Here is a 25,741-nt window from a genome sequence, read left to right on the forward strand (position 1 = left end):
TCCTGTGAAACTATGATGACTTTACGAATAGGCCATTGTCTCCCCAAATGCTTGAAATGCAAGTTATTGGAACAATTTATTTCTGGATATCCTGCCTTTGTCCAACCAACTAGACTTTGAGTGAAGACATTTGCTAGGGTGTTATTAAATCACCTAAGTATAGTGAAGTTGGCATCTTCAGCTAGCGATGGGAAGCATGTTGTGAAACTTGACAGCAGAGTGTATCACCAGTCTGATCCTCTTTAGTAACCCAACAAAGCTCATGCAACAGCCCCTTACAAACCCGTGATCTAATCCACTTAGCAGGACAAGGACCGCATACAAATGGAAACACACAACCTTTAAACTTCCCTCCAAGTCACATACCATCCTGCCTTTCAGAAAGGATTTGCAAGGATGTTGCCAGGATTGGAGGGTTTGAGCTACAGGGAGAGGCTGAATAAGCTGGGCTGTTTTCCTTCAAGTGTTGGAGGTTGAGGGGTGACCTTATAGAGGTTTATAAAATCATGAGGGGCCTGGATAGGGTAAATAGATAAGATCTTTTCCCTGGGGTGAGGGAATCCAAAACTAGAAGGCATAGGTTTAGGGTGAGAGGGCAAGATTTAAAAGGGACCTAAGGAGCAACATTTTCACACAGAGGGTGGTATGTGCATGGAATGATATGCCAGAGGATGTGGTGGAGGCTGGTACAAATACAACATTTAAAGGGCAGCTGGATGGGTATGTGAATAGGAAGAGTTTGGAGGGATATGGACCAAATGTTGGCAAATGGGACTTGATGAATTTTGGATATCTAGTCAGCATGGACAAGTTGGACCGAAGGGTCTGTTTCCGTGTTGTACAGCTATATGGCTGTATATAGATAGAAATGAAAGAGGGTAATAACAAATCTGCCAGTATTTGATAGCATAATTACCCAGAATATGACAAGTGATATTGTTTGTATCACAATTATGTTCCAGTAGTTCTGTCTCAAGTTGGTTCTGTTTAATAGTGACTCCTCTGGAGTTTAAAGGTTTGCAGGTTTGTGTGCTGAATCTTGTTCACACCATAGCTTTGTCTTCCTCTGGAACGTCAGCTCTCCTGTAGTCAGTTTGATACTAGCTGCTCCTATTGCTTAGGCAGGAAGGTTTCTCTGTACAGGCCTTTGACTGTCTCCATAGAAACTGTGTCTGTTTACAGCTACTCCTTTCAGCATGGCTCTGTCTCCATACTTGCAGCTTGAAGTAGCCGGTTGCATTACAGATCCAGCATTTTACCAGGCAAAATGTGCAGCAGAGGTGATTACTATGTTTTTTTGTCTTTTTGCTTATTAAAGATTGCCTTGTTTTAAAAGGCAAGAAACCTATGAGTACAGCCTGAACCAGTTTCAGAATCTCATCTGGTTTTACTTCAGTTAAAAAGTGAAAATTTAATACATAAAAATTAGCGCATATATGTCAAGTGATTTACTTTCTAAAATTATTAACATGAAAATGCATTTTTTCACATTATTGAGATGTGAGCATTACAGGCTTGTGCAGCATTTATTGCCCATCCCTAATTGTCCTTGAGATAGTAGTAGTGTTTTGCTTTCTTGGACCATTGAGGTCCACCAGAAGGTGCAGACACACCCAAAGTGTTATAAGGAAGGAGTTGTAGCAACAGTGAGGGAATGGTAATATAGTTCTAAGACAGGATGTTATGTGACTTTGAGGGAATTTTAAAGGTTGTCTGTTCCCATATATGTACTGTCCTTGTCCTTCTCAGTGGAATAGATCACAGGTTTGGAAACAGCTGTGGTAGGAGCTTTGTTGAGGTGGTACATTAAGTGAAAGTTTAAGATTGTGGGTGACGTACCAATCAAGCAGTCTGCTTTTGTACCATGCTGCTTGAGTATTACTGGAGCTGCAGTCACCCAGGCAAGTGGCTTTGTGCCTTTTAGATGGTGTGCAGGTATTATGAAGTCAGGTGATGAATTACGCACCACAGTATTTCCAACCTGCTTTTATAGCCATGAGTATTTATATGACCAGCTGGTTCATGTTTCTGATCAATAATATTGTGTAAAGTATTGAAGAATTGTGAGAATGGGTCATTCAGTGGTGATAATGATTCAAGGGGAGATGGTTACATTCTCTTTTTTTTGGTGCTGGTCATTGGCTGACATTATGTGGCATGAATTTATCAGCCCAAGATGGAGTGTGATGTATGTCTTGCCCTACACAGACAGTGAAGGCAAAAAATAGTGGAGATCACAGCGTGTCAGGCAGCATCCATGGAGAGAAAGCAAACTAACATTTCACAGGCTGTTTGATCACGTGAGGAGTTGTAAGTGGTATTGAATTATGTGATCATCAATGAACATTCCCTCTTCTAACTTACAGTTGAAGGGAATGCTATTGATGAAACAGCTGAAGATTGTTGAGCTGTGAGCTTCTTCAGCTTGATATTCCATGAACTGGCCTTCCACATCACAACCATCTTCTTTTGTGTTAGTTGTGACTCCATCCAGCAGAGGGCTCTTCCTCTTGATTTACTCTAATTTTGTTAGATGCATTGAGGGCAGTGATAGTATCCCTATCTGAACCAAGAGATTCAAGTCTCACCTGTCTCAGAGGTCATAGTGTGTAATAACAACTCTGAAGAGGCTGATGAGAAGATGCATTGGAAGGAAGTAAGCCCTGTCTATACATTTCTCGTCTTTAAAATGCATTCTATGCCATGCTGTTTCCAGGCTTTAGTATTAGTTTTTTTTGTAATTTCACCAGACTCACATCTCATATTTTAAATCTAATTCTGCTGCTGGCATGCTCTTTTACATTCACTGAAGTAGGATTAGTCCTCTGGCTTAAAAACAGAAAGTGCTTGAGAAATTCAGCAGGTCTGAAAAACACCTGCGGAATGAGAAAGAGAGTTAATGTTTTGAGTCCAATGTAATTTCTAAAGAGGAGTCAAGCCAGACTTGAAATCTTAACTGTATTTTTCTCTCCACAGATGCTGCCAGACCTGCTGAGTTTCAGATTTCCAGCATTCATAGTATTTTGCTTTTACTTAGTTTTGTGGCTGGCTGATATAGGTAGGCGAAGGATATGGCATACCATGAAGTTTCAGGTTATTATTGAATGCAGTGCTGTTGCTTGCATTGGCCTACAGCACCTCACAGAAGCCCATTGTTGAGCTGCTAATGAAGAATGAAAATTATTAGCAATTGGAACCAGTGATAATACAATTGCCCTTGAGACCAAGTTATAGGTTCAAGCCTCACCCCAGAATTTGGATTCACAAGTATCTACAGTCAGAAACACTGTGTTTCAAATCTCAGCTTATCTAACATGGTAAATGAACACGAAGGATGTGTTTTTAATATATGTGGTTTACAATGAATAGTAAATGGATGGCAGAGAGTTTCAAACTAATTTAATATCCATGTCCTCCTGCTGTTCGCAAATAACCTTGAGCTTTGCTTTTCATATATTGCTAGGCTACCATCTGTCAGGCGAAACTATAATTGAAAATTAATAAACTATGACCCTTCATTTTATGACCAGCTGAAAAGTGTTGAGAGTGTGATGTTGTAATATCTGACTGTAGAAAAGGACCTACTTCAACAGAAAATATCCACTTGATTAAACAATTTAATTAGAAAAAAACTGTAGCTTTCCTACAAGGACAAACTTTATCAATTTCATTATTGGATAGAGGTCAATATGAGGCAAGCCATTTCAAAGCGTCTGCTTGGAAAGACCTCTTTGGGTGAGAACAGGTGACTTTGTGCGTGTTTTCGTTATATTGAATGCAGATCTTCATTGTAGACCTAGTATTGACTGTGACACTCTAAACATACACTATCAACCAGGGAAGTCGAGTGCTATAAACATACAAATTAGGAGCCTAAGTAGGCCATTCAGCCCTTAGGCCTGCTCTGCTATTCTATAAAATCATTGCTGATTGGTTTGTGTGCAGAACAATTCCCCATTCCCACTATCCCCTAAAATCTTTGGTTCCCCTGCTGACAAGAAGTTATCCCCCTTCCATCACCTCCTGATCTAAAGTCCTAAAGTCACACAACAGTGAGAGAAACAATTCCCTTCATTCTCAACTCAAAAGGGTGACCGCTAATTTTAAATAGAATGCTTTATCCATAATGTCAAAATAGTCCCCATACATTCAGAGTCAGGGACCCATGACATCAGCTAACCATGATAGAACAGGCCTGAGGACACTTCTGCACATGTGCTCATCAGTGAATGCACCACTGTTGAAGGAGCCACGTAGATTAGATTGCTTACAGTGTGGAAACAGGCCCTTTGGCCCAACAAGTCCACACCGACCCGCTGAAGCTCCGACCACCCAGACTCATTCCCCTACATTTACCCCTTCACCTGACACTACGGGCAATTTAGCATGGCCAATTCACCTAACCTACACATTTTTGGACTGTGGGAGGAAACCGGAGCATCCAGAGGAAACAACTGCAGACACAGGGAGAATGTGCAAACTTCACACAGACAGTCGCCTGAGGCGGGAATTGAACCCGGGTCTCTGGTGCTGTGAGGCAGCAGTGCTAACCACTGTGCCACCATGCTGCCCAATAGGCACTGGGCAAGAGGGAAGCTGGGGGCCAGGGCATTACTGGGTCTGATGAAGTAGTTTCTCACCTCTGGTAGAATTAGGGGCAAAGATCTGGAGTGGGAATGGAGGTAGGTCTTGCACCAGGGATGGAAGTGGGAGGGAATGCTGGCATTGTGTAATGGGGGGGCGGGGTTGTGGTGAGGGCAGCAGGAGTTGGCCAGAACTTGAAGCTCTATCTTTCAGACTGACTACTGCTTTCTGTCTCTTGCCTATAATGTCAGATTTCTCTTTGTGTCATCTACAAGTGGTGTTATGCAAATTCACAGCCAACATTTTAGCAGAACCCCCTAATTGTAGATTCACCAACAAGATGAAACATCCTTTACATGCCTATCTTGTCAAGACCAGCTTCCAATTATCAATGAAATCACCCCTCACTGTTCTAAACCTCCAATGAAAACAAGGCCAGTCTAATATATTTTCATAAGAAAACCCAATCATTTCTGGTATCAATGTAGTAAACCACCTTCACTGTCTCCAACACATTTATATCCTTCCTTTACTAAGGAGACCAAAATTGCACCTAATACTTGAGATGTGGTTACACCAATGCCCTGGATAACTGAAGCATAACATCCTTAGTCTTATGTTCGGTTCCTCTGGTATTAAAGAATAGAATACCATCAGCTGCTTCTTCACTTGCTGTACCTGCTTACTATGTTTTTTTTGTCACTAATGCAGTAGAATAAAAATCCCTGTGCACCTCAGAATTCTGCAACCATTCTCTGTTTAAATAATGCTTTCCTTTAGTCTTCCTGCCAAAGTGAACCTTTTCCCAGACAATACTCCATCTACCAGATTTTCATCTTCTCACTAATAATATGTACAACAAAGTGTCATCTCCATAGCATACATTCTTTCTGACCTTTGTGTCAACCGAACATTTAACTCCCAAGTCTTGATCCCCTCATTTAACTCATGGGTACAAATTGTAAAAAGTTGAAGACCCAGCACAGATTCCAAAGGGACCCCACTCATCACATCCTGCCAATCAAACAAAGGATCATTAATGCACACTTTGTTTTTGCCAGCAGCCAAGCCTTTACCCAAATTCATTTGGTATCCCCACTCCAACTTTTATTTTCTGCAATAATCTTTTATGTGGAGCCTTGTCAGGATGTGTTGTGGTGTAATCCTCCACCACTTTACACTATCACACTATATTAGATTTTGCTTTACAGCTTATGCCTTGTTTGTTTCACTAGTTTCTTGAATATTTTACATGTTTTTTGAGCAGTGAAGGAATGTCGCTAATTTTGCGCTACATTTAACCCCATCATACTGTTCTGTATTTGTAAAATCTTCTTTGGTGTCCTGTTTTGATACCATCACATGGATAACTGGTTATTACCTCTCTACCTTATGTAGTTTATACAGTTTTGGATTAATTGTTACTTTGGTTAGGTCCTCAGCATGCGACTCTTATACTTAGCATGTTAATCTAGCTATTTGGTTTGCACCATCCTATTTTTCATTTTTTGTAATTATCTTTTGCTTCAATTAATCAATCACAGGTCATCCCTTCACTTGCTATTCAGCTGTTGACACTTTACTCACACATCTGACTTTTGTTTACCTGCAGAGACTTGTTATTCACCCTGTCAACAGTCCACTCCCACCATTTGTACGATCTTTTGATCTCTCTGCCTATAAATTCTGTTAAAAATCTCACAACACCAGGTTATAGTCTAACAGGTTTATTTGGAAGCACTAGCTTTCAAAGCACTGCTCTAGCATCAGGTAGCTGTGGAGCAGCATCATAAGACACAGATTTATAGCAAAAGATTATAATGTCATGCAACTGAAATGATATATTGAACAAGCCGAGATTGCTGTTACATCTTTCATCTTTTAGAATGGATTGCAAGTTTTGGTTCATTAATGTGTAACTCCCAGAACTTCTTTTAAGTTACATTCTCAAGATAACTTAAGGTTTTATAAAAAGAGACAATGCATTAAAGGTGTGAGGTTAGAGACTGTATCCCAATCTTGAGTCAGACTGGTTCCATTTCCAAAGTAGAAATTTATAAAATGTTATATGGATTGACTGCCTGCAGATTATGTGCTTTTTGAGCAAAATAGAATGTGTCTGCAAATATATATCTCCAAATATAAATCTGCAAATGCAAATTCACCCCATAGACTTATATGTGCGCGTGTGTGTTTGCGTCAGTGTGTGCTTGGTAAAGTGTGTGCATTAGTGTAAGCCTGTGAGAGGGTATGTGCGTGGGTGTGAGTGTGAAGTGTGTGTGGATGAGGGAAGGTTTGCATGAGTGTGTGAGTACGTAAGAGTGTGTGTGTGTGAGAGAGAGAGAAAATATAGTGGGGTCACCTGTAGTGTGTCATGAACCCAAGCAATCAGGGACATTCAGTGTCGGATCTTCGGTGACCATCTTCCAAGGTGAACTTTGGGATACGCAACAACATAGAGTGACCAAGCAGAGGCTGATAGACAAGTTCAGTACTCATGAGGATGGCTTCAACCGTGATCTTGGGTTCATGTCACACTACAAGTTAACCCACTACACTATACACTCTCGCACACACACGCGCACATACGCACACACTCTTACATACTCACATACACACGGTCTGTCTCATACACACATATACTCCCCACACATCCACGCGCACACCCTCTCACAGGCTTCTACTCCATCACACTCACGCACACACTCTACCAAACATGCACATGCGCAAATACACACACACCTACATGCAACCACTCACTCTCTCTCTCATGCATACACGTATACATCCATGGGATGAATTTACATTTGTAGATACATTCTACTTTGCTCAAAAAGCACACAATCTGCAGGCAGTCAATCCATATAAAATTTTATAAATTTCTACTTTGGAAATGGTACCAGTCTGACTCAAGATTGGGATACAGACAGGCTCTAACCTTTAATGCATTGTCTGAGCTGAGATGTCACCTTTTTTATAAAACCTTAAGTTATCTCAAGAATGTGACTTAAAAGAAATTCTGGGATTTGCATATTAATGAACCGAAACCTGCAATTCATTCTAAAAGATGAATGACTTAACAGCAATCTAGGCTTGTTCAATATATCATTTCAGTTGCATGACACTGTAATCTTTTGCCATAAATTCTGTGTCTTATGATGCTGCTACACAGTTACCTGATGACGGGGCAGTGCTCCAAAAGCTAGTGCTTCCAAATAAACCTGTTACACTATAACCTGGTGTTGTGTGATTTTTAACTTTGTCCACTCCTGTCCAACACCGGCACCTCCACATTATAAATTCTATGCCTATGTGTTTCTTTTCGCTTCACCTGATGAAGGGGCAGTGCTCCAAAAGCTTGTAATTTCAAATGAAACCTGTTGGACTATAACCTGGTGTCGTATGATTTCTGACCTTGTCCACCCAGTCTAACACAAGCACCTCCATTATTTCTCAGCTGAACTTCCCTACCCCACTCATAAAACAATGAACAGTGGAAAGTTAAACTTGGCATACAACTTCAGTAATCCAATCTTTAATCAATGAAACAACATGTCAGATTTATTGATGAATATTAACATGGTGTAATCGGCTGGTAGGCATAGTGTACAGTTCTGAAACAATAGACAATAGGTGGAGGAGAGGGCCATTCTGCCCTTCAAGCCTGCACCACCATTCAATGTGATCATGGCTGATCATCCTTAATCAGTATCCTGTTCCTGCCTTATCTCCATAAGCCTTGATTCCACTATCCTTGAGAGCTCTATCCAACTCTTTCTTAAATGAATCCAGAGACTGGGCCTCCACTGCCCTCTGGGGCAGAGCATTCCACACAGCCACCACTCTCTGGGTGAAGAAGTTTCTCCTCATCTCTGTCCTAAATGGTCTACCCCGTATTTTTAAGCTGTGTCCTCTGGTTCGGCACTCACCCATCAGCGGAAACATGTTTCCTGCCTCCAGAGTGTCCAATCCTTTAATAATCTTATATGTCTCAATCAGATCCCCTCTCAGTCTTCTAAACTCAAGGGAATACAAGCCCAGTCACTCCAGTCTTTCAGCATAAGGTAGTCCCGCCATTCCAGGAATTGACCTCATGAACCTACGCTGCACTCCTTCAATAGCCAGAATGTCTTGCCTCAAATTTGGAGACCAGAACTGCTACACAGTATTCCAGGTGCGGTCTCCCCAGGGCCTTGTACAGCTGCAGAAGAACCTCTTTGCTTCTATACTCAATCCCTCTTGTTATGAAGGCCAGTATGCTATTAGCCTTCTTCACTACCTGCTGTACCTGCATGTTTACCTTCATTGACTGGTGTACAAGAACACCCAGATCTTTTTGTGCTGCCCCTTTACCTAAATTGATTCCATTTAGGTAGTAATCTGCCTTCCTGTTCTTGCCACCAAAGTGGATAACCATACATTTATCCACATTAAACTGCATCTGCCATGCATCTGACCACTCATCTAACTTGTCCAGGTCACCCTGTAATTTCCTAACATCCTCATCACATTTCACCCTGCCACCCAGCTTAGTATCATCAGCAAATTTGCTAATGTTATTACTAATGCCATCTTCTATATCATTAACATATATTGTAAAAAGCTGCGGTCCCAGCACTGATCCCTGCGGTACCCCACTGATCACTGCCTGCCATTCCGAAATGGAGCTGTTTATCACTACTCTTTATTTCCTGTCAGCCAACCAACGTTCAATGCAAGTTAGTACTTTGCCCCCAATACTATGTGCCCTAATTTTGTTCACTAATCTCCTATGTGGGACTTTATCAAAAGCTTTCTGAAAGTCCAAGTACACTACATCTACTGGATGCCCCTCGTCCATCTTCAGAGTTACATCCTCAAAAAATTCCAGAAGATTAGTCAAGCATGATTTCCTCTTCATAAATCCATGCTGACTCTGATGTATCCTGTTACTACTATCCAGATGTGTCGTAATTTCATCCTTTATAATAGACTCCAGCATCTTTCCCACCACTGAGGTCAGACTAACTGGTCTATAATTTCCTGCTTTCTCTCTCCCACCTTTCTTAAAAAGTGGTACAACATTAGCCACCCTCCAATCTGCAGGAACTGATCCCAAATCTATCGAACTCTGGAAAATAATCACCAATGCATCCAGGATTTCTCGAGCCACCTCCTTCAGTACCCTGGGATGTAGACCATCAGGCCCCGGGGACTTAAAAAACCTTCAGACCTAACAGTCTCTCCAACACCAATATAAATATAAATATAAATTCCCTGTTTTCTCCCAGGAACCAAGAAAATGTTTTCTGATAAGAAGGAAAATGGGCATTTCACTGAAAAATAGAGAGAGAAGTATTTACTGACACCAATTTTCCATCCATTGGGGCAACTATCTTTTGTCAAAATGGTTACTAATGAAATGCTTGATTCTGTTCTGAAATGCAGGAACATCAGGCGAAGATTAATGGTCAATATTTAATACATTGTGTGGACAGGAAACAAAGTTAATATTTGTGCACTATCATGCAATGGTATACTTAGGTAGAAGTCACTGCTAAAGAATTCACTATTTTGACCCCAAATATATCCCAATTGCAAGGAACAATGGAGTGGGGTAGAAATTACATTGGTAACATTAATCAGCACTGAGACACAAAGAGCAGAATGGGCACTGCATAAAAAGCTGGGCACGCTGGGCTGGGAACTACTAAAATTTTATTCACTCTTTAGTGCAGCAAGGAATACTCAAAGCACTTTGCCAGAATGTACAAGAGACAGAGACCTCAGAAGAGTGACATAAAATCAAAATGACGGGTTTTAAAGAAGTACTCAAAGAAAGAGAGAAAGGTGAACACCAGAGAGTGTAGGAAGGAAATATAGATTGTAGATCATGACATGAAGGTATGGCAGGTATTTGGCAAAGGAGCTGGAGAATTCAAGAGACCAGAATAACAGGAACGTGAAGCAAACATATTAAGTCTTGAAAAGACCACAGTTGCAAGTGTGAGGCCATGAAGAGATTTAAACATGAGGATCTGAAGTTTGACTTTCTGACATAGTGGTTAAGAGTCCATTGGTAACTACAGAAGTGATGGGTCAAGGATGTTTGGTGTGGAGTAGAATTCTGACAGCTGAAATAAATGCTGGAAATACTGTGTACTTCTGGCACATCTGAGTGCTCTGAAAAGGAGTCATATTTGACTTGAAGCATTAACTTTGTTCCTCTCATCACAGATGCTGTCAGACCTACTGAGCACTTCCAGCGGGTTCTAGTTTTACTTCAAATCTTCAGCTTCTGCAGTACATTGCTTTTATTTGACATGCCGTAGAGTTCGGGATGTGCCGACTTTTCTGGATGTTGGGAAGCTTGTTAGGAGAGCATCATCACTGTCAAATCTGCAAGTGCCAAAGACATAACTGAGACTTCCTGAAATAGATGGATTCTGTTGTGTAAGGGCAGTAGCAGCTTGGAGCAATGTTGCAACTGAATATAAGTAAGAGTGTGAGTGGAGTTAGAACATATAATAAAGATCACAGGAAGATTAAGACTAGAAGGAACACTGATAGGATGACACACTATAGGAAAAACACATAGAGCACATGGACATAAACACATAGTGTTAGCTAAAAGATTCACTGCCTAGAAAATTATGTCAGTAGTGAAGATCAAGAAACAGACTTGAGATCATCTGGAGAAAAGAATTGAAATAACTCCATAGCGGCTGGTATTCTGTCACCAAGTCAGACTTTATTTACACATGATCAGTCCTTAATTTTAGTACTGCCTCTTCAGAGTCAACTCTCAGTGTGTCAGGATGTATGACACTCCTTTTTTTTAATCTCAAAGTGAACAGAACCTCTGACATTCCTGTTAATAATTTTTTTTGTAAATCCTTATTTATATTCCACCACCAGGAAGAAAGGAAACACCCAAGTGGCCAATGACATGCAGTACCCTTCTTAGAGGGCAATGCTGTGTGATCAAAAAAGTGAAGGGGAACGCAGGGATTAAATCAAAATAGAATTGGACGGGGAAATAATACACTCCACTCCCTGCAGTGCCCACCTCTCCCTGAACACCTCAAGGGTGTTGGTGAACATTTCATGCTCCTTCTCCAGAGACACCCGGGCTCTGACATAATCGCAGAAGAGGGGCAGGCAATTGGCCCTAACAACCCCCTCCATGACCCGCTGTCTGGACCTGTTTGTGACCAGGCGCAGGAGTAGACACACGAGGAGATCCTCTGACCTACTCCCCGCACGCACCCACCCCCACACACACACACACACCACACACACACAGGGTGCCCAAAGATCAAGAGTGTGGGACTGAAGTGCAACCAAAAACAGAGAAGGTTTTTAAGAAAACCAAAAAAGGGAGTGCAAGTGTCCACCCCCAATCTATACATAGTCCACAGACTCCACAGCACCACTGAACAAGCAATTGGGCTGGGAGTCCGTGAGCCAACAAAATCTGTGGTTGCAGGGAACTGCTGCGTGCAGCAGCCTCCACTCCACATCCCCGAGAGAAAGGGGAAGGATTCCCAAGTAGAGAATCCTCCATTGTGGAACCCCACCATCCAAGGATAAATGGGTGGATAAGGGAGAAGAAGTGGACGGTGTGCAGCAGCAGTCGATTTAAGGCCCACCTTTTTTATGTCCCTAAAAAAGGTAAAACAAATTCCGGAGGTGGCTCAGGTTGTGGGGCACAGGTTCCCCCAGGAGGTACAGGACCTTGGGGTCGATGTGAAATTCCGTCCAGGCAGGTGTGAGCACAGATGGGATTCTACCGCGCACCTGAGCATCCTCCAACTGGTGCACTATCTCGGGGCTGAACACTGCCATTTTAAGACGTTGAATGGCGGTGGCCACGATCTGTTACTGCCCTGCTCGCTATATCCTGTGGCAGCATACAGCCCAGGCCCCCGCCACCCAGCAGATCCTCAACTCTGATCACCCTCACCACCACTGCCCTTCCGTCTGACAGCCACTCAAACCCGCACTCCTTTTTCTTTTATTTTTTACTCTTTTTATTCTTTTTTTACCAGAACCCCTGACACTCCTGTTTTTTAGCACCCATGTTGTGTGTATGCAGGTGTGAGACACAGTGAAAGACACAAGGTGCACAAATCTTTATTCGGTTTCCATTACCAGGAAGAAAGGAAACACCCAAGTGGCCAGTGACGCACACCTGGTTTTTTTTTCTACTGATCCACCTCCCTCAGAGCCAGCTTTAAGAGTGAACAGAACCTCTGACAGTCCTGTTTATTTTTTTTCTTGCTTATTTTTTCTTTTTTTTCCTTCTTTTAAACCCCCACTCTACCGCCTAACTGCGGTAGTGCTTATATTTTCCCCAGCACCCATGGTGTGTATGTGCAGGTGTGAGACACAGTGAAAGACACAAGGTGCACGAATCTTTATTCAAATTTCCACCACCAGGAAGAAAGGAACCACCCGAGTGGCCAGTGACAAGCAGTGCCCTTCACATCGAAGGGCAATGCTATGTGATCGAAGGGCAAACAGTGAGGGGGAGGGCAGGGACGAAATCAAACTAGAGTTGGAGGGTGAAATAAGGCACTCCACTCCCTGCGGTGCCCACCTCTCCCTGAACAACTCCAGGGTGTTGGTGGGCACCACGTGCGCACACCTTTTTTTTAGATGCAAGGTGCACAAATCTTTATTTGGTTTCCATCACCAGGAAGAAAGGAAACATCCGAATGGCCAGTGACGCACTTCTGTTTTTTTTTCTTTTTTTTTTTCTTTTTTTTTCTCCCATGGTGTGTGTGTGTGCAGGTGTGAGACACAGTGAAAGACACAGAGTGCATGAATCTTTATTCAATTTCCACCACCAGGAAGATAGGAAAACACCCGAGTGGCCAGTGACAAGCACTGCCCTTCACATCAAAGGGCACGCACTCCTGTTTTTTTTTCTTTTTCTTTTTTTTTCTTCTTTTTCTAAATCCCCACACTACCGCCTAACTGCTGTAGTGCTTATTTTTTCCCCAGCACCCATGGTGTGTGTGTGCAGGTGTGAACTCCTGTTTTTATCTGTCAGTCAAGGCTCCTTGATTGGACCAGACAAACAGCCTCAATCAGGGAACTCATATTCTCTGTGCTCCAGCTGGCTAACCCCGTGACAATCACTACAGAATATTTTTAAAAATCATCCAAAAGCTTCAAGAAAAGTTACCATCCAGAAAAAAAGGTCCTATGGTAAAAAAAATCTGAAGAGAAACTCCTCCAGAGAAACTACCAGAAAACTAAGTTTCAAAAAAGCTTTTTACAGGCAATAATTGGGGAAGCAAGCCATTTTAAAAGTCAGAGCAGAAAACGCTCACTAGCAGCTGAGACCCCTGGATATAGGAGTCATTCCTCTGGATTGGAAAATTGCAAATGCATTTTCTAAGAAGGCCTAAAGAGGAAAGCTAGGGACTTTCAGACCAGTTAGCCTGACAACTGTGGGGAATTTCTTGGAGTCTCTGATCAAGGGTGGGTTAAATGATCACCTCAAAATTTTCCTGTTAATCAGGGAGAGCCAGCAGGGATTCATGACAGGTAGAGGTCATTCCTGACAAATCTTGTTTAATCTTTTTGAAGACAGGTTTCTGGGAAATCCAAGATGGAGAACGGGAAAAGTTTCTGGCTGTAACAGCTACTCCTTTATTGAGAGGTGATTTTTAGGTGTTGGAGGTGATTTCCTCGAATTCCAGGAGCAGCAATTACTGTTTTATATGCTGTTGCATTGTTTTGGAACTTTGGAGAAAAAAAGTCAGAACAACAGCAGTTTTAAAAGGGAGAACAACAGACAAAGGAAGCACATGGTGAGGTCAGTGCAGGAGACAGAGAGAGAGAGAAAGGAACTGACACCACAGTGAACCTGCACAGTTACGGCCTTTGCTGTTTGAATTCATGTATCGCTGGGCATCGGAGTGCATCAGAAAAATTAAAAAACAGTAAAATTCAGAACTGATCTCAGAGGGACCTGTTTGGAAAAGGTTACAGCACAGAAGCAGATAAGTGGATTTTAAGCGTGGCCTTAAAATAAGTAGTGAGTCGAGTGAGTTATTTCTTGATTATATATTTTAATGATTTATGTCTCTTGATTAAACTTAAAATATAAGCAATAAGTCTTAATATAACCTGAAGCAGCATTTTGTAGAGGAATAAGACAGTGCTATTTTCTGGGTCTGTAGATTGAAAGAAGCAAACATGGCCCTTAGTAGAGTGATATGCTTTTCTTATTGGATGTGAGAGTTTAAGGAGAGTTTACAGGTTACTGCGGATTATTGCGAATCCTATCAGATCAAATGGATCAGTTGGAGAGGCAGCTAGAGGCAATGAGGAATTTACAAGAGCAAGGGGATGTATTGGATGGCAGTTGTAAGAAGGAGGGAAAGTCTCAGGTACAGTCACATAGATGGGTTAACTCCAGGAAAGGTAAGAGAGGTAGGCAGGTAGTGCAGGAGTCTTCAATGGCTATCCCCATTTCAAACAGGTATGCTGTTTTGGAAAATGTAGGGGGTGATGGACACTCAGGGGTACATAGTACAAACAGCCACGTTTCTGATATTGAGACTGGCTCTAATGTAATGAGAGGTATGTCGGGTTCCAAGAGATCGATTGTGTTCGGGGCCTCTCTGTTCTGAGTTACAGACAGATGTTTCTGTGGTCAGCAGCAAAAAATCTGAATGGTGTGTTGCTTCCCTCGTGCAGAGAGGGTGCAGAATGTTCTCAAGGGGGAGACGGCCCAGCAAGAGTCATTATCCACATTGGACCCAACGACGTAGGAAGGGAAAAGGTTGAGATCCTGATGGGAGATTACAGAGAGTTAGGCATGAATTTAAAAAGGAGGTCCTCAAGAGTACTCCCGGTGCTTTGAGCTAGTGAGGGCAGGAATAGGAGGATAGAGCAGATGAATACATGGCTAAGGAGTTGGTGTACAGGAGAAGGATTCACATTTTTGGATCATTGGAAGCTGTTTTGGGATAGAATTGACCTGTACAAGAAGAACGCATTGCACCTAAATTGGAAGGGGACTAATATACTGGCAAATAGATTTGCTAGAGATGCTCGGGAGGATTTAAATTAGTCAGGTGGTGGGGGGAGTGGGGGCGGGGGGGGTGCTTAGGGAGATATTGAGCAAAGATTTCAATCTGAGACTGGTACGGTTGAGAACAAAGGTGAGCCAAACAGTCAGGGCAGGCAGGGACAAAGCAGAGAACAAGGTAGGACTGATAAATTAAACTGCATTTATTTCAATGCAAGTGGACTAACAGGGAAGGCAGATGAACTCAGGGCATGGTTAGAAACATGGGACTGGGATATCATAGCAATTACAGAAACATGGCTCAGAGATGGGCAGGACTGGCAGCTTAATGTTCCAGGATACAAATGCTACAGGAAGGACAAAAAGGGAGGCAAGAGAGGAGGGGGAGTGACGTTTTTGATAAGGGATAGCATTACAACTATATTTAGGGAGGATATTCCTGGAAGTACATCCAGGGAGGTTATTTGGGTGGAAGTGAGAAATAAGAAAGGGATGATCACCTTATTGGAATTGCATTATAGACCCCCTAATAGTCAGAGGGAAATTGAGAAACAAACTTGTAAGGAGATCTCAGTTATCTGTAAGAATAATAGTGTGGTTAAGGTAGGGGATTTTAACTTTCCAAACATAGACTGGGACTGCCATCGTGTTGAGGGTTTAGATGGAGAGGAATTTGTTAAGTGTGTACAAGAAAATTTTCTGATTCAATATGTGGATGTACCTACTAGAGAAGATGCAAACCTTGACCTACTCTTGGGAAATAAGACAGGGCAGGTGACTGAGATGTCAGTGGGGGAGCACTTTGGGGCCAGTGACCATAATTCTATTAGATTTAAAATAGTGATTGAAAAGGATAGACCAGATCTAAAAGTTGAAGTTCTAAATTGGAGGAAGGCCAATTTTGACGGTATTAGGTAAGAACTTTCAAAAGCTGATTGGCGGCAGATGTTCACCTGAGGTGTCAGTGGGGGAGCACTTTGGGGCCAGTGACCATAATTCTATTAGATTTTAAATAGTGATGGAAAAGGATAGACCAGATCTAAAAGTTGAAGTTCTAAATTGGAGAAAGGCTAATTTTGATGGTATTAGGCAAGAACTTTCAAAAGCTGCTTTGGTGCAGATGTTTGTAGGTGAAGGGACAGCTTGAAAATGGGAAGGCTTCAAAAATGAAATAATGAGAGTCCAGAGAAAGTATATTCCTGTTAGGGTGAAAGGAAAGGCTGGTAGGTATAGGGAATGCTGGATGACTAAAGAAATTGAGGTTCTTGAAGAAGTAACAAAGAGGATTGATGAGTGCAGAGCAGTAGATGTGAACTATATGGACTTCAGTAAGGCGTTCGACAAGGTTCCCTGTGGGAGACTAGTGAGCAAGGTTAGATCTCATGGAATACAGGGAGAACTTGCCATTTGAATACAGAACTTGCTCAAAGGTAGAAGACAGAGGGTGGTGGTGGAGGGTTGATCTTCAGACTGGAGGCCTGTGACCAGTGGAGTGCCACAAGGATCGGTGCTGGGTCCACTACTTTTCAACATTTATATAAATGATTTGGATGTGAGCACAAGAGGTATAGGTTGTATGTTTGCAGATGACACCAAAACTGGTGATGTAGTGGATCTTGATCAGATGGGCAAATAGGCTGAGAAGTGGCAGATGGAGTTTAATTTAGATAAATGTGAGGTGCTGCATTTTGGGAAAGCAAATCTTAGCAGGACTTATACACGAAATGGTAAGGTCCTAGGGAGTGTTGCTGAACGAAGAGACCTTGGAGTGCAGGTTCATAGCTCATTGAAAGTGGAGTCGCAGGTAGATAGGATAGTGAAAAAAGCATTTGGTATGCTTCCCTTTATTGGTCAGAGTATTGAGTGCAGGAGCTGGGAGGTCATGTTACAGCTGTACAGGACATTAGTTCGGCCACTGTTGGAATATTGCGTGCAATTCTGGTCTCCTTCCTATTGGAAAGATGTTGTGAAACTTGAAAGGGTTCAGAAAAGATTTACAAGGATATTGCCAGGGTTGGAAGATTTGAGCTAAAGAGAGAAGTTGATTAGGCCAGGGCTGTTTTCCTGTAGCGTCAGATGCTGAGGGGTGACCTTATTTATGAGGGGCATGGAAAGGATAAATAGACAAAGTCTTTTCCCTGGGTTGGGGGAGTCCAGGACTATAGGGCATAGGTGTAGGGTGAGAGGGGAAAGATTCAAAAGGGACCTAAGGGGCAACTTTTTCACTCAGAAGGTGGTACGTGTACGGAATGAGTTGCCAGAGGAAGTGATTGAGGCTGCTACAATAGCAACATTTAAAAGGCATTTGCATGGGTCGATGAATAGGAAGGGTTTGGAGGGATATGGGCCGGGTGCTGGCAAGTGGGACAAGATTGGGTTGGGATACCTGGTCGGCATGGATGAGTTGGACTGAAGGGTCTGTTTCCGTGCTGTACATCTCTATGACTCTACATGACAAAGATGGTGGACAGGAGAATGGATGTTGTTTACCATGGGGATCGTGTTGCGAGTCGTCAGAGCTGCTGGAGATCATCGCTGGATTGTGATTGGACATTGGAGGATTGTTTGGTTGTGCTGATCTGCTCTTGGTGGATCTTCATGCTGGCTTCGGCCTAATGCCAATTCAGGTACCAAACAACATCAGAGCTATGGCCTCAGCAGCCGCTCGAAGCCCAGGCCAGGGCATTCGCAACACAGTCAGGGTGACTGTGAAGAAGGTGGAGGAGCATATACCAGTCGGTCGGACAGTGTTTGTTAAGAAGATTTTACCGGAATGTTGTGGGTTTGAGGAGTCGGGTTGTTACAATCCATATGTACAACCCTTACGTTCCAGTGGCTGATGTCCTGACCTTCCTGGGAAGGTACGTCCAAGTTGAGGGAGAAGCCACTGATGTGATCGACCCCTTTGGGATCTGGACCAGTAAGCGGCAGGTCAGGGTAACTGTGAGGGCTGATGATATTGGGAACAACCTCCATCCACCCTCGAGCTTCACAATTGGAGGGAGCAGAGGCTACCTGACATATGCAGGGCAGCCGAAAGTGTGCCGAACCTGCGGGAAGTCGGGACACGTGGCGGCGGATTGCAAAGTGACCATCTGCAGGAACTGCAAACAGGAGGGTCACTTGACTAAGGACTGTCAGGAAGAAAAGAGCTGCAACCTGTGCGGAGAGGCGGGCCATATGTATAAGACCTGCCCAAGACGGGGGGCCCCCACTTACGCACAGATGGCGGGAGGTGGCAATGTGACCCGTGGACCCCCAAAGACCAGTAAGGTCCACCCGGACAGCAGGGAAACGGAGTCTGGTGGCACCCAGAAAGAAGAACAGGCTGGAGTGGAGGAGGCGGCAGCCAGCGGAGAGACACAGCAGCTGATCCTAGCTCTAGCCGGGCAGATGGAAGAAATGGAGGAGGAGGTAATCAAGTAGGCAGAGGAGTGGATACCTGTTAAAAACAGGAAGAGGAAATCTTGCCAGGCTCCCAAAGCCTCCCAGCAAAAGGGGAAAAGACAGCTGCACGAGGGAGGGATGGCCAGCTCTTCGGAGGGGGAAGATGGACGCAAAGAAGGCCATCACCACCAGAAGAAGAGACAGAGCGCTGTCGGTAAAGAGGAGGGCATTTCCTCCCAACCAGGAAACAACGGACCCCCCAAAGTCCACCCTCCACCCAGTGAGAACCAGGAGGTACCCACTGCCCCACAACTACAGGCAACCGAGAGCTGTGATCCTCTGACAGTCCCATTGTCAGACACAGAACTGGACAGGGAGGACCCTTGCCTTGGCTCAATGACACCAGAGCGGGTAAATGACCCCAGTGAGAAGCTGGATAGCTACCTCAGCCCAGCGAAGGTCCAGCAGTTCGTGCTTACCATGGGGATGTAGACAAGCTACCCCAGAGACAGGACAGTCAAATGGACAATGGTAACCCCATAAACTAGGGGTTAAAGAAGTTTTATTTGCTTTCATATAACAGGGCACCCACTCGGTAGGTGGGTTCCGCTGAAGCCACAGCCAAATACCAAGAGACTGGATAGTTAATAAAGGTAACTGTCAATAGGATAACTGTGAATTCGATTAATTCAATTTGTTCTTTGTAATGCTAAGACATGCAATGTATATAACTATGAACACCATGGAAAATTGTACAAGTACCAGAGATTTATTTACATGAATAAAGTATATTTTGAAATTTAAAAAAAACAATCCAGATGTACAACCCTCACGTCCCAGCAGCAGATGTCCTGACCTTCTTGAGAAGATACGTCCAGGTCGAGGGAGGGAGTACCGATGTGGTCGATCCTTTCGGAATGTGGACCAGCAAACGACAGGTCAGGGTAATCCTGAGGATCGATGTCAGTGGGAACATCCTCCACCCACCCTCCAGCTTTACCGTCGGAGGAAGCAGAGGCTACCTGACATACGCAGGGCAGCCGAAAGTGTGCCGAACCTGCGGGAGGTCAGGCCACATGGCGGCGCATTGTAAGGTGACCGTCTGCCGAAACTGCAAGCAGGAAGGCCACCTGACCAAGGAATGCAAGGAGGCCAAGAACTGTAATCTGTGCGGAGAGGTGGGCCACATGTACAAGGCCTGCCCAACACGAGGGGCCGCCACCTACGCACATATGGCCCGAGGTGGCAACACGAGCCGTGGACCGCCTAAGACTAGCAAGGTACCACAAAACAGCACGGGAACGGTGTCTGGAGGCACCCAGAAGGAAGGGCAGGCTGTAGCAGAGCAGACGGCAGACAGCGGGGAGATGCAGCAGCTGATCCAAGCTCCTTCAAGACAGACGGAGGAAATGGAAGAAGAGGGAACAAAGGAAGCAGAGGATTGGATTACTGTCAAAAGCAGGAAGAGGAAACCTCTCAAAGGCCCGAAAGCCACCCAGAGAAGGGGGAAGCGACACCTACACGACGAGGATACAGGCAGCTCTTCCGACGGTGAGGACAGGCACAAGGAGGGTCATCACCAGAGGAAGAGACAGAGCACCGTGGGGAGAAAGGAGGGCAGCACCGCCCATGCAGGAAAAGACGATCCCTCTGAGGAGATGGGTAAAGGCTTCCCCCCACCCGATGAGAACCAAGAGGTACCCACCGGCCCACAGCTCCAGGTAACTGGGAGCAGCGGTCCTGTGACAGCCCTGCTGTCAAATGGAGAACTGGACGGTGCTGACCCTGGGTCCGAACCGAAGACACCAGAGTGAGGAAATGGCTCCAGAGTGGAGCCAGACAGCTACCTCAGCCCTGGGAAGGTCCAGCAGTTTGCTGTCACCACGGGGATGCACACAGCTACCCCAGAGGGACACTGTTAACCTTGTAAACTGTTAAAATGGGGTTAAAAATTGCCAGCATCAATGTGTGTAGCATCAAATCGGCTACGCGATGTGTATCTACGATGGCCTTCCTGGCCAACGTTAAAGCCGACGACCTGTTTCTGCAGGAGTGTGGGATACCGCACTCAGCAGCTACAGGAGATGGTCGAGCTTGTGGGCCCATGGGCCATCAGTTTGGTTGGGGGGGCAACGATAGCCGCACCTCTGGCCTAGGTATCCTGTTGTGAGGAGGCAACTTCACCATCTCTGATGTTAAAGAGGTGGTGGGCAGGTGCCTCCTCGTCACCGACATCATGTACAGGAATGCTCCCCTGAGACTGATTAATGTGTACGCCCCAGTGGGTAAGAGTGAACGGTTGGCCGTCCTGCAGCAGCTTCCACTGTTGCTGGCTACGTCCAGGCCGGTCATTCTGGCTGGAGACTTCAACTGTATCATTGATGCAGATGGACAGTCCTGCGGGGGGACAGTAAACTGGACGCCACGTCCAGAGCCCTGATGGGCACAGTAAAAGATGTCAAGCTGCATGACATCTTCAGCACCCCTGCAGAAGGAGCGCAGCGTAGATACATCTGCTCACGAGCAGACGAGTTTATCCACTCAAGGATAGATTACCTGTTTGTGTCCCGAACGCTCTCGATCAGATCCACTGACATCAAGCCGGTGTTCTTCTCTGACCACTGCCTCCTGCTGGCCGACTGTCACCTACAGGATGAGCAGCGGGCTGGTAAGGGAACGTGGAAGCTGAACACAAAGCTGTTGACCCCGGGAAACATTAAGGAGCTCAAGAGGGACTACGCAGGTTGGAGAACCGTGAAGCCCCTGTTTGAGTCCCCAGCGGACTGGTGGGAACAGTAAAAGGGAACATCAAGAGGTTCTTCATCCTCAAAGGTGTTCAGGAGGCGAGAGAGAGGCGGGGAAAACTGTCCCAGCTCCAGGAAAGTATGCAGAACCTGCTCCTACTGCAGACGATGGGGGTCGATGTCACGGAGGACCTCAAGGAGGTGAAGGGCCAGCAAGCCTCACTCTTTGCCTTAGAGGCCTCCAAGATAATCTTCCGATCCAGGGTCCGCTCGGTGGAGCAGGTTGAGACGTGCTCACGTTTCTTCTTCCTGAAGGTGCACAAAGAGAGCTCCATGCTCAACAGCCTGAAGGAAGAAGATGGCTCCATAACGTCATCTCAGGCTGATGTCATGAGGATCAGTAAATCCTTCTATGCCAGTCTGTATGATGCGAAGCCGACCGACGCGTGGCCTCCCAGTCGTTCCTGTCCTCTATCACGGAGGTCTTAGATGACAGAACATGCGAGAGGCTGGACCAGCCGCTATCTCTGCATGAGCTGACCAAGGCCCTCGAGTCCTTTGAAAAGAATAAAAGTCCCGGAAGCGATGGCTTACCGGTCGAGCTCTATTCTGCTCTGTTGGACTTGATCGGCCGGGACCTGCTGGAGGTGTATGTCAGTATGCTTTGGGCAGGTTCCATGAGTGAATCCATGAGGAAAGGTATCATCACCCTCATCTACAAGCGGAAGAGGGAGAGGGAGGAACTCAAAAATTGGAGACCAATCTCACTGTTGAATGCGGATTACAAAATTCTGTCAAAGGTAATCGCCAACCAGGTCAGGTCTGCTCCGGAGTCGGTGACTCACTCTGACCAAACCTGTGCTGTACCAGGCAGGAAGATCGCTGAGAGTCTCGCACTCCTCAGGGTACGATCGCCTACGTGCAGGACAAAGGGTTGGGCACCTGCCTGATCAGCCTGGACCAGGAGAAAGCCTTTGACAGGATATCACACAGGTATATGAGAGATGTTCCCTCCAAAATGGGCTTTGGGGAGGGAATGTGCAATTGGATCAGACTGCTCTACTCCAACATTGTCAGTGCAGTCTCAATCAATGGGTGGGAATCAGATAGCTTCCCAGTCAGATCTGGAGTCAGGCAGGGCTGCCCTCTCTCTCCTGCCTTGTTTGTGTGCTGCATAGAGCCATTTGCCGAGTCCATCAGGAAGGATGCAAGCCTGAGAGGGGTGACTATTCCTGGCAGCGGGGGCCTGCAGGCCTCCCTGTACATGGATGACGTCGCCATTTTCTGCTCAGATCCGCTGTCTGTGCGCAGATTCATGTGCATATGTGACCAGTTTGAACGGGCCTCAGGGGCCAAGGTAAACCGAGGCAAGAGCAAGACCATGCTCTTCAGGAACTGGGCTGACCAATCCTCAATCCCCTTCGCTGTCAGGACTGACCACCTGAAGATGCTGGATATTTGGTTTGGGGGGGTTAGGGCGTGCGCCAAGTCTTGGGAGGAGCGTATCAGCAAAGTGAGGCAGAAACTGGGCAGATGGAAGCTACAGTAGCTCTCCATTGCAGGAAAAAACCTGGTCATCAGGTGTGAGGCACTGTCATTGCTATTATACGTGGCACAGGTCTGGCCTATTCCCAGAACCTGTGCTGCTGCAGTCACCTGGGCCATCTTCCAGTTTATATGGAGGTCAAAGATCGACCGGGTCCAAAGGGACTCGCTGTACAAAGATCTGGACAACGGGGGAAAAAAAAACCCAATGCCACCCTCACCCTGATGGCCACCTTTGTGTGTGGCTGCATTAAGCTGTGCATGGATCCTTGGTACGCAAACACCAAGTGTCACTACGTACTGAGGTTCTACCTGTCCCTGGCGTTGCGAAGGATGGGCCTGGCCCCGCTGCCACGGAACGCTCCAAGTAGTTGGACCGTTCCGTATCACCTGTCGTTCATGGAGAAGTTTATGAAGAAAAACACCTTTGACCACAAGTCCATCAGGAAGTGGTCAGCATGTAGTGTCCTTGAGACCCTTCGGGAAAAGGAGAGGGCGGATCCTATCAAGCGGTTCCCTGAGCAGACTGTCAAAGCGATTTGGCAGAACGCCTCATCGCCAGAGCTTTCCAACAAGCACCAAGACATGGCTTGGCTGGTGGTGAGAAGGACTCTGTCTGTGAGATCCTTTATGCACGCCCGGACTCTCAGCCGCACCACACGCTGCCCTCGAAGCGGCTGCGGGGGAGGATGGGACTGTCACACACCTCCTTCTGGAATGTGCCTATGCAGAAGAAGTCTGGAGAGGAATGCAGTGGTGTTTGTCGAGGTTCGTCCTGAGCAGCGCCGTGATGTGGGACTCCGTGCTCTACGGTCTGTTCCCTGGGACGCACACCGAGACGAACATCAACTGTGCCTGGAGGATCATCAACTTGATGAAGGACACTCTCTGGGCGGTCTGAAACCTGTTGATCTTCCAGCTGAAGGAGTTGACCCCAACTGAGTGTTGCAGACTGGCACATTCCAAGGTCAAGGCCCACGTGTTGAGGGACACGTTGAAGCTTGGGGCAGCTGCCGCCAAGGTGCGGTGGGGAAAGACCACCGTGTAACATCTGCCTGCCTAAGAAGAACAGGGCGCCCACGCAGTCATTTGAGCTCCGCTGACGCCTCAGCTAAATATACGGATATTTGATTGATAAACGTACAGACCTGTATATATGAATGATAAATTCTGATCTCAGTATGCAAAGGTTTACGTATGTATGGCATGACCAACTGTACAGACTATCAAATTATTTTATGAATAAAGTATATTTTTTGAAATAAAAAAAAATTCCTGACATGGCTGGAAAATTGGTTGAGTGGTCGGTGACAGAAAGTAGGGATATTGGGTAGGTTCTCAAACTAACAGGATGTGGTCAGTAATGTCCCACAGGAATCTGTGTTAGGGCCTCGATTATTCACATATTTATTAACAACTTGGATAATAGCATAGGAAATTATATATCCATATTTGCTAATGCCCAAAGTTAGACAGCAATTTAGACAATAGCATAAAATTACAAAAGGATATTGATAGACTAGGTGAATGGGCAAAAATGTAATAAAGTGTGAGGTTATCCATTTTGCCCTTAACATGATAGATCATTGTGCTTTTGAGATGGTATGAAGTTAAATACAATGCATGTTCAAACAGATATGGAATTTAGGTTACATGGATGTTTAAAATGCCACAAACAGGTGCAGAAAATAATCAAGAAAGCTGGTGAAAAGCTGATCTTCATACCTAGAGGACTGGAGTATAACTGCAGGAGTTATGCTGCAATATACAAAACCACTTGGGCCTCACAGTGAGCAGATCTGGACACCACATCTTAAAAAATATATATTGGCTATTGAGGGAGTACAATGTAGGTTTACCTGAACTTCAGGCGTTAAGGTGTGAGGAGAGAGTATACAAATTAGGCCTGTTTTCTCTAAAACTTAGAAGGTTAAGGAGAGATCTGATTAAAGTCTTCAAGATATTAACAGGTAAAGTCGGGTAGATAAAGATGAACTGTTTCCACTGGTTGGGCATTCTAGAACTAGGGGACATAGTCTGAGAATTAGGGCAATGCGGTTCAAGAGAGATGTTAGGAAGCACTTCAAGGGTGCACAAAGGGTGGTAGATGTTTTGAACTCTCTTTTACAAACTTTAGTGAACATTGGATCAGTTATTAATTTTAAATCTGATATAGATAGCATTCTGTTAAGCAAAAGCATTACGAGATATGGGGAATATGGAATTAAGCCACAGCTCAGCCACGATCTCATTGGACGCTGGAACAGGCTAAAGGCAGTTTATTAAAGCAGGAGGAAGTGAGGACTGCAGATGCTTATAAATGGGAGGGGGTGGGGCTGGGGGAAGGTAGCTGAAAATGCAATAGGTAAATGAAGATGGGGAGAAGGTGATAGGTTGGAGAGGAGGGTGGAATGGATAGATGGGAAAGATGATGGACAGATCAAGAGGGCGG

At 45.0% G+C, this 25,741-nt stretch overlaps 1 protein-coding gene across 3 annotated transcripts in view; it reads left to right on the plus strand.

Moving 5' to 3' along the window:
• ppil6 (peptidylprolyl isomerase (cyclophilin)-like 6) overlaps positions 1 to 25,741 on the plus strand; it is a 65,620-nt gene that overhangs the window by 14,398 nt on the left and 25,481 nt on the right. The window contains exon 1 of one of the 3 annotated variants that reach the window (XM_072552216.1): positions 2,546 to 2,656. The exons of 1 other annotated variant lie outside the window; for it this stretch is intronic. In XM_072552216.1, the coding sequence (XP_072408317.1) occupies positions 2,642 to 2,656 (15 nt within the window). In that variant the 5' untranslated portion in view covers positions 2,546 to 2,641. Of the gene's footprint in view, positions 1 to 2,545; positions 2,657 to 14,199; positions 14,615 to 25,741 lie in introns of those variants that run through there. One more of the 3 variants, XM_072552234.1, reaches the window with a different exon arrangement.

The sequence above is a fragment of the Chiloscyllium punctatum genome, chromosome 3 (assembly GCF_047496795.1).
Source record: "Chiloscyllium punctatum isolate Juve2018m chromosome 3, sChiPun1.3, whole genome shotgun sequence".
NCBI classification, from domain to species: Eukaryota; Metazoa; Chordata; class Chondrichthyes; order Orectolobiformes; family Hemiscylliidae; genus Chiloscyllium; species Chiloscyllium punctatum.